The sequence below is a fragment of the Schistocerca serialis genome, chromosome 5 (assembly GCF_023864345.2).
Source record: "Schistocerca serialis cubense isolate TAMUIC-IGC-003099 chromosome 5, iqSchSeri2.2, whole genome shotgun sequence".
NCBI classification, from domain to species: Eukaryota; Metazoa; Arthropoda; class Insecta; order Orthoptera; family Acrididae; genus Schistocerca; species Schistocerca serialis.
Genome location: NC_064642.1, coordinates 88413593 through 88428442, shown reverse-complemented (window position 1 = coordinate 88428442; position 14850 = coordinate 88413593). Strand labels below are relative to the sequence as shown.

Below are 14850 nucleotides of genomic sequence, written 5' to 3'. Positions count from 1 at the left end.
GCAACCAAACTAAAATATCATTGTACGTAGTTTGGTGCATACATATACATGGATTTCATTACACCCGCAGAAGTTATTGCAGAAATTGAAAATATGTGTAATACAAATGGAGAAAATCTACTTACCAATCAGTAGCAAATGGAATGGACAAATCGGTAGATTTCTGACACAGTGTCTCCTTTTTCTAACAAGAGTGCAGAAAGAATAGCATGAAAAGAAATTAATAGATGTAAGAAATTCTGCGAACCAGAGCAACCATGTGGAAGATAGGGTACCCAACTCCAGGGCGGGCAAGAGCGAGAGAAATGGCCCTCTGAAGAATAGGAGGTTGGGTTATGGACTGACAATCCATACCTGTAAAAAAGTCATATTACGAAATCTGAAGAAAATACAGCCAGACGGACCCTAAGGCAAAGATATGGCAAAGTAAAAAGAATATGAGAACTGGATCGTGGAATGTACAGACATTATATAGTCTTGGAGCCCTTGGAAGCATTATTGGAGTAATGAAAATTGTATAAGGTGGACATCATGGCCCTGCAAGAGATACATGAACTGTACAGGATATGGTCCAGAAACAGCACTGTACTGTGTACTGCTGTGGCCACAAAGTGAACACATGTTTGATATGGGATTAATAGTCAATCAAAGCACTGAACAAATAGTGATACTATTTAAAGCAATAAGTCCAAGGATATGATACATGTGAATAAAGAGGAAATTCTTTAACTACAGTCTCCTAAATGCACATGCTACTACTGAGGAGAAGACAGCAGAAGTGGAGGAGACCTTCTATGAGGAAATTGAGTAAGCTTATCGAAAGTGTTCAAAAGGGACATGAAAATAGTGATAGCGGGATAAGAATGCTAAGATAGGGCAGGAGCAGGCTTGTCCCCTATCATCAGTAAATACAGCCTCCACAAAGAGAGTAATAACAATGGACACTGCCTGATAAATTTTGCAGCATCACTTAACATGACAGTTTCTAGCACATGGTTCCAGAATAAGATTATTCATAAAATGATGTGTGTGTCACCAAACAACAATACTAGGAACTGAATTGATCATATATTAATAGAGATGATGCATGGCTCTGATGTACTAGACGGCTGTAGTTTCAGAGGTGCTAATATGGACTTTGATCATTACCTCTTCATAACAAAAATTAAAAGGAGAATTTCAAATGCACATAAAGCTAAAGGATAAAGACAGAATAAATATAATGTCTCATACCTTAAGAACTCAAGGAAGACTGAACACCTAGCTATTAATTCGGAAAATAGATTTACAGGAATTCTGGAAGCTATACTCATAATGTAAATGAGTAGTGAAATAAAATTAGAAATGAAATACAGGCTGCCACAGAGGTGGTGATTGATATGGAACAAGAACTGACCAGAAGGAATGGATGGTATGATGAAGAGAGTGAGGAGGCAACAAGAATGAAGAATGAAGCATATAAAAAGATTCAGGTCAGAAGAACAGGAACGCTAGTGGATGACTATAGACAAAAAAGGTGCACAGAAAAATGGATTCCGAAAGCAAAGAACAGAAGCCTTTTCAAAAGAAAGTTGCACGACCTTGAATCACTGAATGACACCAATGAAAGTAGGACATTTTACAGAAAGGTCAATAACCTTAGAACGGAATTTCAGAGGAAAAAAAAATTGTAGGTGGAAAAAATGGTGAACTTACAGCATCACAAGGAGGAGTGTTACATCGTTGGGCAGAGTACTTTAAGGATTCATTATACTCAGAGAATACTGAAGCATGGGAACTAACTGGAAACCAAGAAAGGGAAAGTGGGATGCCTTCGATGCAATCGATTCGGCTAGCAATAAAGAAATAACCAACAATAAATAACCTGGCAATGACAACTTGCCAGCTGAGCTTATTAAGTGTGGTGGAGAACATCTAATTCAATGCATGCCAGCCCTGATCTCAGACATATGGACGCAAAGTCTTCCAGATGATTAGAGTATTTGTCTAATATGTGCTGCACATAAGAAATGGGTCATTTTGGAATGTACACACTATACAGGTATTACGTTACTGAACACCACATGTAAAATATTCTCCTGCTTGCTTTCTGCCTGTTTAAAAGCTTTTGCAGAAAAAAGTGGTAGGGACACATCAGGCAGGCTTTAGATCTGACAAACCAGCTGATGAACAAACATCCACCCCGAGGCAGATATGGGGCGGGACAAGGAATACAATATAGAAACTCATCATATATTTGTTGATTTTAAAGCAGCATATGACACCATAAAAAGAAATAAGCTTGTTGAAGCCGTGAATAAATTGGGTATACCACAGCATTTAGTACACCTCATAAGTTTGCCTGTGGGAAAAGTAGTATATAAAGTACAGATACAAAGAAATTTAACACCAAGTTTTGAAACTAACTGTGGACTGAGGCAAGGAGATTCATTTTCATGTGTGCTTTTTAACATAGCACTATAGAAGGTAATATGCACAGCTCAAACAACACAACATGTGCAGTATACAATAGAATGGTGCAGGTTCTGGCCTATGCAGGTGATATGGATATTATTGCAAGAACAGAACTAGCTGCTGAAGAGACACATAGGGTACTGTTGGCAGCAGGAATACAAAATGGGGCTGGAAGTGACCATCAATAAAGGTAAATACATGTGAATAGTAACGACCAGAACTAAATACAATGTTAGAAACTGACAAAGGTGCAAATAGAATCTGTTCATGAATTTGTTTATCTTGGAACATTGGTAACATCACAGAATGATATTAGTGTGGAAATAAAGTGGCACACCATCTAGATAATAAATGCTATTATGGGCTGGCCCCGCAACTTCAGTCCAGAAGAACGAAGTATCAGCTGTATAAAACTTTAATACATCCAGTATTAACATATGGCTCAGAAACCTGGACACTGATGCAATAATGTGAAGAGCTAATACAATGTTTTGAACAAAAAGTACGAAAAGTGTTACACAAAATCTATGGCATGACTAATGAAGAAAAGATCTGGAAATCATAAACTGCCTGAAATGGTCATCCATGTTTTTTGCATGGAGCATGAGAACCCAACAAAAATAGTACTGGTGCAAAACTGTGGAGTCCAAGGAAGCAGGGGAAGACAAAGACTTCAATACTTGGATGACATACAAGAAGGTGTCTGAGGATGGAGACAAAAGACAGGGACAAATGGAATGATGTTCTAGAGCAGGCAAGGCCTTCTAGGGCTGTAGGGCCAGGAAGAAGAAAAATAATTATTCATATGTGCTAAACTCTTCTGTCAAACAATGGAAATTCCAGGTAGAAATATTAACAAGATTGATTGCTAGACATGTCCAGTTGCAGACAGGCAAGATCAAAAACTCAGCACACGCATGCTTGAGGTTTGCTTGCTTTGTGTGTGTGTGTGTGTGTGTGTGTGTGTGTGTGTGTGTGTGTCAGCAAAAAGGGGGTGGGGGGGGGGTGGGGGGAGCAACTGTCCAAAAACCACAAAACTTTACATTTTTCAACATGCCTACCTACCTACTTCTTCTCAAATGTCACCATGATGGTATAATTAGTGATCTACCGGTACACACCCAGTTGTGTAATAAAATGAACTCCCAAGCATAAAACATCTTTGAACATCTTATCACTTTAAGAATGATGAGTCAATGTGTTAAGCATTTGGTGTCAGGCATGTACACAAGAAATCTTTAGAAGAGCTTTGATATTATTTTTAAAATTTCTTGGAAGCTACTAAGTGCTTTCACTCTCAAATACTAGGCGAATATAGTTTGGGAAATTTGTGTGCGTTGAGTTATACTGCCTCATGACATTTATGTAATTTGTAACTGTAATATAGGGTACTTATCTCAATGTATTAAACATTTGACATAAGATTATAGCTCTTAATGAGTAGATTACGACAGCATATGAAATTTTTAAATTCATCCAGTAATTGTATGAAATTTTTAAAATCACATTTTTGTTGCCCCCTGGAAGTCATCAGATAGGCAACCTGCAACTGGCACCGTGCACCATGAACAATGAATAAGGTTAGCCGTTTAGTAATATGATATTCATATGCAGTGACTTTTTGAAGTTTTTCTTGTTTTTGGTGTTGGCGGCAGTTTTGTTCTCTCATTTCTTATACTTTTGCAAGTTCTCTGACATAATGTGAAAATAAAAAAATAAAATAAAATAAAAAACAAGAAAAACTGCATGTAGTGCAATTTACACCATTGAATGTTGATTGGATGAGGTAAAAATGTGTAGTTTTCCTAGTACAGTTTCTTTGTCCTGATTTGAATCAACTATGTGAATTTTAAACGTGACCACCAAATTATGAATAATGTTTCAGGCAGAATTGTATTCTGTATGAGCTAAAAGTAGCCAAGATCTTTTCATTTTGTTCACAACACAGTAGTATTATGTCAAGAGCTCAATCGTTCTATTATGCACTTTCAGGAAGGTTACGGAATTGGAGATGATGCTTTTTCTGTCGCATATGATGGATGTCGACGACTTATATGGCACGATGCCCACAATCGAGCTCAAGGCCAGTCAGCTTGGAAAGCAGGTGACATCTTGGGGTGCCTTCTGGATTTGACTGTGCCTGAGGCCATCTTTTACCTCAATGGGGAGGCCCTCGCACCCTGTACTGATGTGTTTGGCATTGCAAGGTAATAGAGCTCTGTCATTCCTCTTCAGTTGATAACACACTTCAGTTTGAATATAGTAAGATAAGTGGAAATAGCTGAGTAGTACATTAGAGAAAAAGAACTGGAACTGCTCATTTCTGCATTATTTTTACTCTTGTTACTTCCATCTACATTTTATCTGTTCCTTGATATGCGTCACACATCCCTGATGCCCTCATTGCCACTTGTAACAGCCAACATTGTGTTTCTTGTCTGTTGTCATCATTTCATTGCTAATTATTGCTTGCTTCAACCTACATCCTGTTTCCCTTGACCTAGTGTTCTAGAACCTCCCAGCCTATCCTTGAGTAATACTGTTAACTCCAACCCTTGCCTCTCTTGTTGTGAAATAAAGGTATCATTGATTCTGAAACAAAATTAAGCAGCTTTTTTTACCACTAGCCAAACAAAAGTTGTTTCAATCTTTGTTTTACGAGGGCTATCCACAAAGTACATTACGTTTTGGAATTAAAAATAAATAAAGTATTGGAAATTTTTTTTATTATATACAGATGAAAGCCACACTTAAATACTACTTTTCTACATAGATGCCATTTAAATTAAGGCACTTATCGTAGCGATGGACGGGCTTGGAAATTTCTTCGTCGTAAAATTCGGCCGCCTGCGCCTTCAACCAAGTGGTTGCCTCTTCTTGAAGCTGTGCATCGTCATCAAAACGCTGCATAGCCAACCACTTCTTCATTGCTGGGAATAAGTGGAAGTCGCTCGGTGCCAGGTCGCAGCTGTAGGGCGGATGAGGAAACAACTCCCACTTAAAGGATTCGAGAACTTCACGAGTGGCATTTGCCGTGTGGGCCCGGACGTTGTCGTGAATCAGCAAGATATTTGAGCCCAACTTTCCCCTGCGCTTGTTTTGTATTGCTCTTCTGAGGTTGTGCAGAGTTTTGCAATACCTTTGAGAGTTTATTGTAGTGCCTCTTCCCAGGAAATACACAAAAATCACACCTTTTCTGTCCCAAGAGAGGTAACCACGTGGTTGAAAGCGCAGGCGGCCGAATTATACGACGAAGGAATTTCCAAGCTCGTCCATCGCTACGATAAGTGCCTTAATTTAAATGGCAACTATGTAGAAAAGTAGTATTTAAGTGTGGCTTTCATCTGTATGTAATAAAAAAATTTTCCAATACTTTATTTATTTTTAATTCCAAAACGTAATGTACTTTGTGGATAGCCCTCGTATATTGGAATCAGTGTGGTACCTCAAGTATGATGTTTTGGTTTCTGATCTCTCAGTATACAAGTATGCACTGAAAAGCAATTAAAGGAGATGATCAGAACTGAAAGTGTAGAGCTTTAGCCAGTGAAGTGTCATTCTCTTTTTACTGCACGTTACACTAAGGTGAAAAAAGTCATGGGACAGTGTTATTCACACGTACAGATGGTGGTAGCATGGCATGCGTGAGGTACAAAAGGGCAGTTCATTGGCGGAGCTGTCATTTGTACTCAGATGATTCATATGAAAAGGTGTCTGATGTGAATATAGCTGCATGACGAGAATTATCATACTTTGAATGCAGGATGGTAGTTGGAGTTAGATCCATGGGGCATTCCATTTCGGAATTCAATGGGGAATTCAGTATTCTGAGATCCACAGTGTCAAGAGTATGCCGATAATACCAAATTTCAGGCATTATCTCTCATCACAGACAATTCAGTGGCCAACGGCCTTCACTTAGTGTCTGAGAACTGTGGTGCTAACAGACAGGCTACACTGCATGAAATAACAACAGAAATCATGTGGGACATGCAACGAATATATCTGTTTGACAGTGCAGCGAAATTTGGCATTAATGGGCTATGGCAGCCTTTGCTAACAACACATCAGCTGCATTGTGTCTCCTGGGCTCATGACCATGTTGGTTGGACTATAAATGACTGGAAAATTGTGGCCTGGTTGGATGAGTCCCAGTTTCAGTAGATAGGAGCTGATGGTAGGGCTCTAGTATGGCACAGACCCCACAAAGCCATGGACCCAAGATGTCAACAGGGCACTGTGCAAGCTGATGGTGGCTCCATAATGGTGTGAGCTGTGTTTACGTGGAATGGACTGGGTCCTCTGGTCTAACTGAACCAATTGAACCCATTGTTGAATAGAATTGGTTATGTTCAGCTATTTGGGGACCATTTGCAGCCATTCATGAACTTCATGGCCCAAAGAAAGATGGAATTTTTATAGATGACAATGTGTGATGTCACCAAGCCACAATTGTTTGCGATTGGTTTGAAGAACATTCTGGACAGTTCCAGTGAACGATAGCGCCATCCAGATCACTTGACATGAATCCCATCAAACATTTATGGGACGTAATTGAGAGGTCAGTTCGTGCACAAAATCCTGCACTGGCAACACTTTCTTAGTTATGGATGGCTCTAGAGAAAGCATGGCTCAGTATTTCTGCACAGGATGTGCATCGACTTGTTGAGTCCAAACCACATTGAGTTGCTGCACAGCATCAGGCAAAATATGGTCCAACACAATATTAGGAAGTATCCCTTGACTTTTGTCACCTCAGTGTACATGACAATGAAAACAAGGAAGAGAAAGACAGTGACAGTGAGAAGAGAGAACTGCAGTAGGAAGGAAGGAATGAGATTTTAGCAGTAAGAGAGCAGTGACAGTGAGAGAAGGCTGTAGTAGTCTGACAGAACAAAGAGGACTGTGGGTGTGACACAGAAGACAATGACAGAGAGACACAAAGAGAGAGCGACAGTGAGTTGGACGGAGTGAGTGAGTGAGTGAAATTGACTGTTCAAAGAAAAGAAACAGAACAGAGACAGTCAGTCAGTCAGTCAGTCAGAAAGCACAATTGGGAGTGGAAGGGTATGAGCGACTTACAGCGATGGCTTAATAGGTATAATTAACAGAAAATGCTGATTTGAAGCCCCTTGTTGTGGTGAAAGCTGTTTTGCACTTGGACTCAAACCCAAATCCATGCTCTCTATGAGTAATACTCTTATCAGCAGAAATGTCCAGACATGTTAAGGGCCACCTCACAGTGTCATTCTATCAGTATATTTGCTTCAGAACATGACATAGGCTTTAGTAGCTTAGCCAGCAAGAGCGTTGCAAGTCAAAATAGGTGGTCTGAGTCTGAATTACAATCAAGACAGTTTTAATGAATCAGAAGATTTCGTAACAGCATACAGTATGCTCTAGGGCAAGAGGTTAGTTCTGGTATTCTTATTTTATTTATTTATTTTACTCTACTGATACTGAGAACTATGAAATACACGTACATAATTTTTAAACACTTACTTGTGATTGAGTGGTTATACAAGTAGGGAACAGAAAATGTAGCATCTATTTTTGTCAAATTTCACATCTCTCTTAAATAAAAAATAAATGATTAAAAACACAAATTTAAAAGGTTGTCACACTACATGAGACAAGACAAACAAAGCATTTGCTCTGTGAAATTGACTGTTCAAAGAAAAGAAACAGAACTGCTGAGTGCGAATTTTATGACTGGAATGTTTATTTTTGCAAGAACTTCAACAACTTGCTTTCTTTTTTTTTCTGGAAATGGCTTTTATTTTCTTTGTTTGGAGGTAGTTGAAATTTAAAAAATGATTTTTTCTGTTGAAAAGCAACAGCATTTTCCCACTGGTGAAGTGAATGCATCTCCAGTTGAAGGTGTTTCTGAACATTGTCTGTCTTTCTATGCCCAGTTCATTGAATGCATAATCTGCAGACTGTTATTTTTGACCTTTCATGGGCATTCATAGCCATGCAACCCATGCTTTACAACGCTAAGGATAGAACTGACTAGGCACATAGCACAGAAATAGAATTGAAAGTAATTATTTTAGTGTGTGGGAAAGAATGTCAGTGCAGTCAAAAAAGCGACAGATTTTATTTTCTAATCACTATAGTGCAGAGTGCGAAGGCCACAAGGATAAACAAACTAGAATTTTGATCTCCAGAGAGGAGAGGAGTGGTGTGGGTGAAACAAGCCCTGCCTCCTTCTTGAAGTGCAGCAGCCCATACTCACATTCTGTGAAAGCAGAACAGACACATTGTCACAGGAATCGGAAATCTCTTCTGGTGTTGTAAGAGTTGTAATCAAAATCCATGCTGGGCCAGGTGTAGTCGCCCCACTCATTTCAACATAAGAATAGAAAACAATGGGCAATGCACAAGACAAAGATTTTGGGAATGGCTACTGCACAATTGCTTTTTGAGGTTGGGAGAGTATTGTTAACGTGTAGTTCAGGCTTGACCTCTAGCAGCATTCTATAAAACCAAAGTTCAAAACATCTGCCACCCTGTCTGCCACATTACTTCCTGTTAATGTCTATTTGCTGCATTAATACCAGCTTTTGAACTTCAGCTAACAAAACAAACATAAGCGTTCTTTGTTATAAAATGCTAGGTCCTAAAGCTGAGTAATATGTTGGATTACGTGGCATGTATCTTAAATAAACCATTCAGCTGCCCACAACTGACCGGAGCCCAATATGTTGTTGTGTTTGTGTAACCCCCCCCCCCCCCCCCCCCCCGCCTCAAACAGATTCTTACACTCATTGTCTTTCAAAATTGGGCTCCACCAGATGATGAATAATACCAGTAACTGAAAATTGGTTACATTTTTGATATTTATGTACAGAAAATAAAGCTATTTCAAACTCTCTCTGATAAAATAGTGCATCTTGATAAAATTCACTATGAACTAATGTCTATTAAGTAATATTGTCTTTCCACATTTTGAAGGAGAATTCGCATCTGTTTTACATTTATCACAAAATACGAGTTTTTTTCCGGTCCCTGGTTATATCATCAACAACAGAAAGATTTTCTGTTAGCCGGCGCCGCTGCCCCCCCCCCCCCCCCTTCCCCCACTCTGTCGTGTTTTATGTATGATAATAGCTGTTGAAACAAAACAAGATGTACTAGGAAAGGAGAAGTTCAGATTGCTTCCTCTGAAACCACTTCCTTCTCAATTGTGCATTACTTTCGGCTTTGAAAGTAAGAATGCAAAATATTTTGCTATTTAACATAAATGTTAAATAAAATCTTAATATTACATAACAATCTTCTAATAAATGCAGCACTATTATGGTGTATTTATACTCACAGGTAACACAAGTCTTCAAAAATTATCTTGAACTAACTTTTAAGTTCTTCTTTAACTGATCTCTGCAGAAAAAGTCCTCTGTGTCCAATGAATCTGTGCATACAAAGGAAAGCATCTAATTCATTTGTGATGGAGGTTTATTTGTCTTGGTTGACTTTCAGTTGCATATTTGCTCAACATTAAGCTCATTTGAAACACACAGTTTTCGATGTAACAAGACGTCACATTATTAAAAGTTTCACAGATAGACTCCAAACAATGCTGAAAGTCTCTTCGTAGTACAAGTGAAACAAAGCAAAGAATTTTGTTCTGTCAAACATTTAGATGACAAATGGCATACTTGTTGCAAATTTAATATAGAACAACAAACTGAACTACAGCTGGAACATTTTTTTGCGATATCTATATCTTAAGGATGCCATCCAGAACATTGTGGATAACTTTAGTGGTCATTTCAATTATTTTACTTACATTTAGTTTTCACATAAGTATAAATTTAAACAAAATTATATAATTAAAATAGTGGTAACAGATCATTAAATAATTATGATTTAACGTGGTATATATGCCCCAGGAAATTTGGAGAAAACCCAGAAATTTTTTCATCTGAGAGAAAACCGGGAAAACCCTGGAATTTTTTAGAATTCCAGGATTTTTTCATTTTTTTAGTTCAACTTAAAACCTTTGCATTTTTGACTGGTAAGAACTTATTCTCTAACAAAGAATTTTACTTTAACTTGCTATTGCAGAATAATACTGCAGTGCACGTAAATGAGAGGAAAATACCAAAATGAAAAATTTAAATTACAAAGGAAATACGTCATTTACAATAAAACACAATGTGCACACAAGCGTGTGCTGTGTGTTGTTGTAAATGGCATATTTTCTGCCAACAGCAAAATGTGTCAAAGGCTTTATGACAAAAACTGTGCAATAATTCATAACAACAAACACTTTTCGATAAGTGTGATGTCCCAACTGTTTACATTAATTTCATTTGATCAGTTTCCAGTGAGCTCATGCGCATACGACGCGGAAGGGAAATCCCTTATGAACAGTACTTCTCCTGCGTCTGCCTACTTGAGTGTGGCTGTTAGTTATACAATCAGTAGCAGCAAGATGCTAACCAGAAAAATTTTTATAGCACGCCAAAGCTGTCAGATTCACAAATGCGCAGAACAGTCTGACTTAAGTGGAAAGGGGGGGGGGGGGGCAAAGGGCAGGGTGATGCTAGCCTCACCTCCACGTGACGTATTTACGGTTCGCGAGTTTGTTGTGTTCGTTTACAGCTTTCACGTCAAATGAAAATTAAATGGGTTTCTGTCACTGGGAGCTATGAAATGAATTAAAATACAATCGTGTAATTATGGAAGACTAAAATATGTTATTAGTTTCAGTTTTCTTATTTTGTTTTATTTCCACATTTGTACAATCAAACATTAATCTTCTTACAGAACAATGAAGTTATTTTTATTGCTTTGCTAAAGAGATTTGGGTTTTATTAATATTTTCTGCAGAGGCAGCCAATTTATTTGAAACGAAGTCTTTCATTCCACACTATTGGCTAGTTTTAATTGTTCGCTGAGTTTAAAGTGCACATTTTCATCTCCTGCATGTATGATGTAACGCCACAATTAAGAACCAAGCGTGAGATAATACAGTACTGGTACTACAAGAAAACTGTCATCCTGAAACCGACACTGAAAAACTTAATAACATGTAGGAGCCTACGTCGGTGTGAATCTGGACTTATGAATGTCTACATTAAGCAGAATTATGCATTTTAGTATGGTTTATGAAATTCCAATGCTCTTAGGGTATGTCCTGTCTCTTTTACCACAATATGTAAGATCTGTTATGCTACATATGTACGAATATAAGTAAATGTCCAATTGTAGGTGACTAAGCAGTAGTATTGAATAAAAATATTGACAGCGTAAGCAGAATTTTACAAATCTGCTTTCCGTGAGAAACAGTATTTTTTGATCACAAGACATGTTTCATAACTTGTCTTGTACCTCCTCTAGGCTTGATGGTATTTCATAATTTGTGTTGTTTATGTCTTAAGTTTAAAGTACGCCATTGTTTGGTAAATTAAAGACTGGCAAAACAGTGTTTTTATCATTGTAACTCCCCACGAGGCTTTATATTTATTCCTGGAGTAGAAAGTAAACTGCTAGTTATACAATTTCTTGGCTTCACAGATAACCTTGTTAATTTTTTATACCATTTGAAAAGTCATGAGAAACTTACTGTCCTTAGTTTTGGAGTACACAAAGAATTGTGTGTTTTTTTTTTTTTTAATTTTAGTAAGAGTTTTGTATTCCTTCTTACTATTTTTTGCAGTGCTGTGTGAAAATGTTAGATAACAGTATTGCAAAGTACGAATAAAAAAAATCTATGTTAGTCACCATAGAGCAAAATATTAGTGTACTTTAAGCTGTAGGGTCTAGTTTTGAAATGAAAATGTTAATTACAATAGCTCTATTTGTCCCCTCTGAACGACATGCTGCTGAGCTGCACAGAGGCACGTGATGCTCCAGTACACACAAAATTCCAGACAGGTTACAAAAACCATATGAACGGAGCAAATATCAAGAACAGGCTTCCACAGTCATTGTAACTGCACATGTGCAGTAATTCTTGCTTCCTGACACTCTTTGGCAAAACTCAAATGAACCTATTTCTATGTTGCGGGAAAATATTTTGAATGATAGTTTGAGAAGTGTTACTTTCAAAGTAAATTTAATTTAATGCAAGATGAATTATGTTTCATGTGAGGATATGTGATGAATTTCTTTAATCGCAGAGCATTTGACTCTCATTCAGAACTTAATACTTGAGGACCGCCATTTACAAAAATTTGGGACCCCGAAGACCAGCCATTTATGTCATTATTTAAAATTTTACTGGCAAACTTTCTTTTGGTGTATTTGAAGGGTACACATGTAGAAAAGGACTAATATTATTTGTGAAAGCTTAGCTTTACTTGTAGCAATACTATATGTAAAAAATAAAAACTGAACTCCATCCAGACAGGCCATGAAGGCCCAGCAGTACTGACCAACTGCTGTGTCATCCTCAGCCTAGAGGCGTCACTGGATGTGGATATGGAGGGGCATGCAGTCAGCACACCACTCTCCTGACCATATGTCAGTTTATGAGACCAGAGCCACTACTTCTCAATCAAGTAGCTCCTCAGTTTGCCTCACAAGGGCTGAGTGCACCCTGCTTGCCAACAGCACTAGGCAGACCGGATGGTCACCCATCTAAGTGCTAGCCCAGCCCGACAGTGCTGAACTTCGGTGAACTGACGGGAACCGGTGTTACCACTGCACCAAGGCCGTTGACATACTATATGTATATTAATTTAAATCATTAACTTTCCCAGTTTGTGTGTTTGTGCTATTTAACAGTGATGTTGCTATTGGCTGACTACTTCAAGTGTCATATGCTCTGAATATCTACTGTCATTGGCTGGTAAGATTGCATGACATCATGAGCTCTGATTGGGTGACAAAAGCCTGTCACAGTCTTTATTTCAGTGGTTCAGATACTAATTCTGTATTTGGTGGACCTTGTGTTTATACATCTGTAATAAGGAAATACACGGCGCGCATGTTGCTGTGCATCAAACATCTTTCCAAAACACATTGGTTTTTTGCCATGTTCCATTTCCTAAAGTACAGGGAAGTTCTATGCCAGTGTATAAAACCATTACCATTGAAAGGATTGATAAATTAACAGCTCTGAGGGAAAGTACACTGTCAGGAAACACAGAAAAAGTGTATTTTTAACTGAGAAATCTGGGAAAAATCCGGGATTTTTTTCTGCTTGTCCGTGTATACACCCTGTTTATAGATCTAATGTTCCAAAATGGGATTCCTATGAGGATTAGTTTACATTTTGGTCTTACATGAAAGAAATTTTTTTTTACAGTTAAAGAATAAATTGTAAATTGTAGTATGGAACATCTTAAATAAAATTTCATGGTTTCACAAATTTTGGTGACATTTGCTATTAACATTTGCTATTACCTGAATAAATTAAATATTGACAATATTATGAAAAGGATAGATTGCTACTCACCATATTGTGGAGATGTTGAGTCACAGATGGGCACAGCAAAAAGACTGTCAAGCATATAAGCTTTCAGCCAAAAAGGCTTCGGCACGCGTGTGCATGCGCGCGCACATGCATGTGTGCATGCTGGTCTAAGTGCAATGAAGACCTTTTTGATGGAAAGCTTACTTGTTTGACAATCTCTTTGCTGCACATATCTGTTACTCAGCATCTCTCTGTATGGTGAGTAGCAACTTCCCTTCTCACAATATTATTACTTTCCATCCTGGATTTTCCATTGTTTTAAACTAAAAAAAAAAAAATAAAATAAAATACTGGAAAGTTATAAGGTTTTTGACAAACATTAATCTTCAAAATTACATCCTCACCTATTGTTTCCCGTTTTAAAGGGATATTAATAGGATACCTAAACTCTGGGAATTTTACTTTTATGTGTTAGGTGTGATGCAAATGTTGTTATTAATTGCAAAAAGTAAGTGGAATTATTGTTGCTGTAAAAGCTCCACTGTATGATGTGCTCTATCAGAAAACATGTATTGTTCATTTTACAACTAAACTGGTACTAATACTCCAGATCCAAAAGTGATATCTACATCTAAATAGATACTCCGCAAGCCCTGTACCATTACTTGTCATTTCCTGTTCTGTTTCTGTTCCACTCACAAATGGAGCGAGGGAGAAACAATTGTCTATATGCCTCCATATGAGCCCTATTTACTCATAGTTTATCTTTGTGGTCCTTATGTGCAATGCATGTTGGCTGCAGTAGAATCGTTTGGCAGTCAGCTTCAAACAGTTCATTTTCTGAAACTGTCCTAAATGTTGATGTTGATCATTTAACTCCCACTTCAGGATGGGAATCGTCAGATGACAGGAAATAACATGCTTGACTGTAGTATGTGAAAAATGACACCAATAGATTGCCTCCATCTATCAGTAGCAGTAGGCTCCTCCCCCCCCTCCCCCATGAGCCATGGACCTTGCTGTTGGTG

The 14850-nt window shown here is 38.0% G+C and overlaps 1 protein-coding gene across 1 annotated transcript in view; it reads left to right on the top strand.

Annotated features, from left to right (window-relative positions):
* The window catches only part of LOC126480875 (RING finger and SPRY domain-containing protein 1-like), a 165587-nt gene that overhangs the window by 102400 nt on the left and 48337 nt on the right, over positions 1-14850 (top strand). Inside the window, exon 8 of the mRNA XM_050104254.1 lies at positions 4447-4661. Within this exon, the coding sequence (XP_049960211.1) occupies positions 4447-4661 (215 nt within the window). The remainder of the gene's footprint in view (positions 1-4446; positions 4662-14850) is intronic.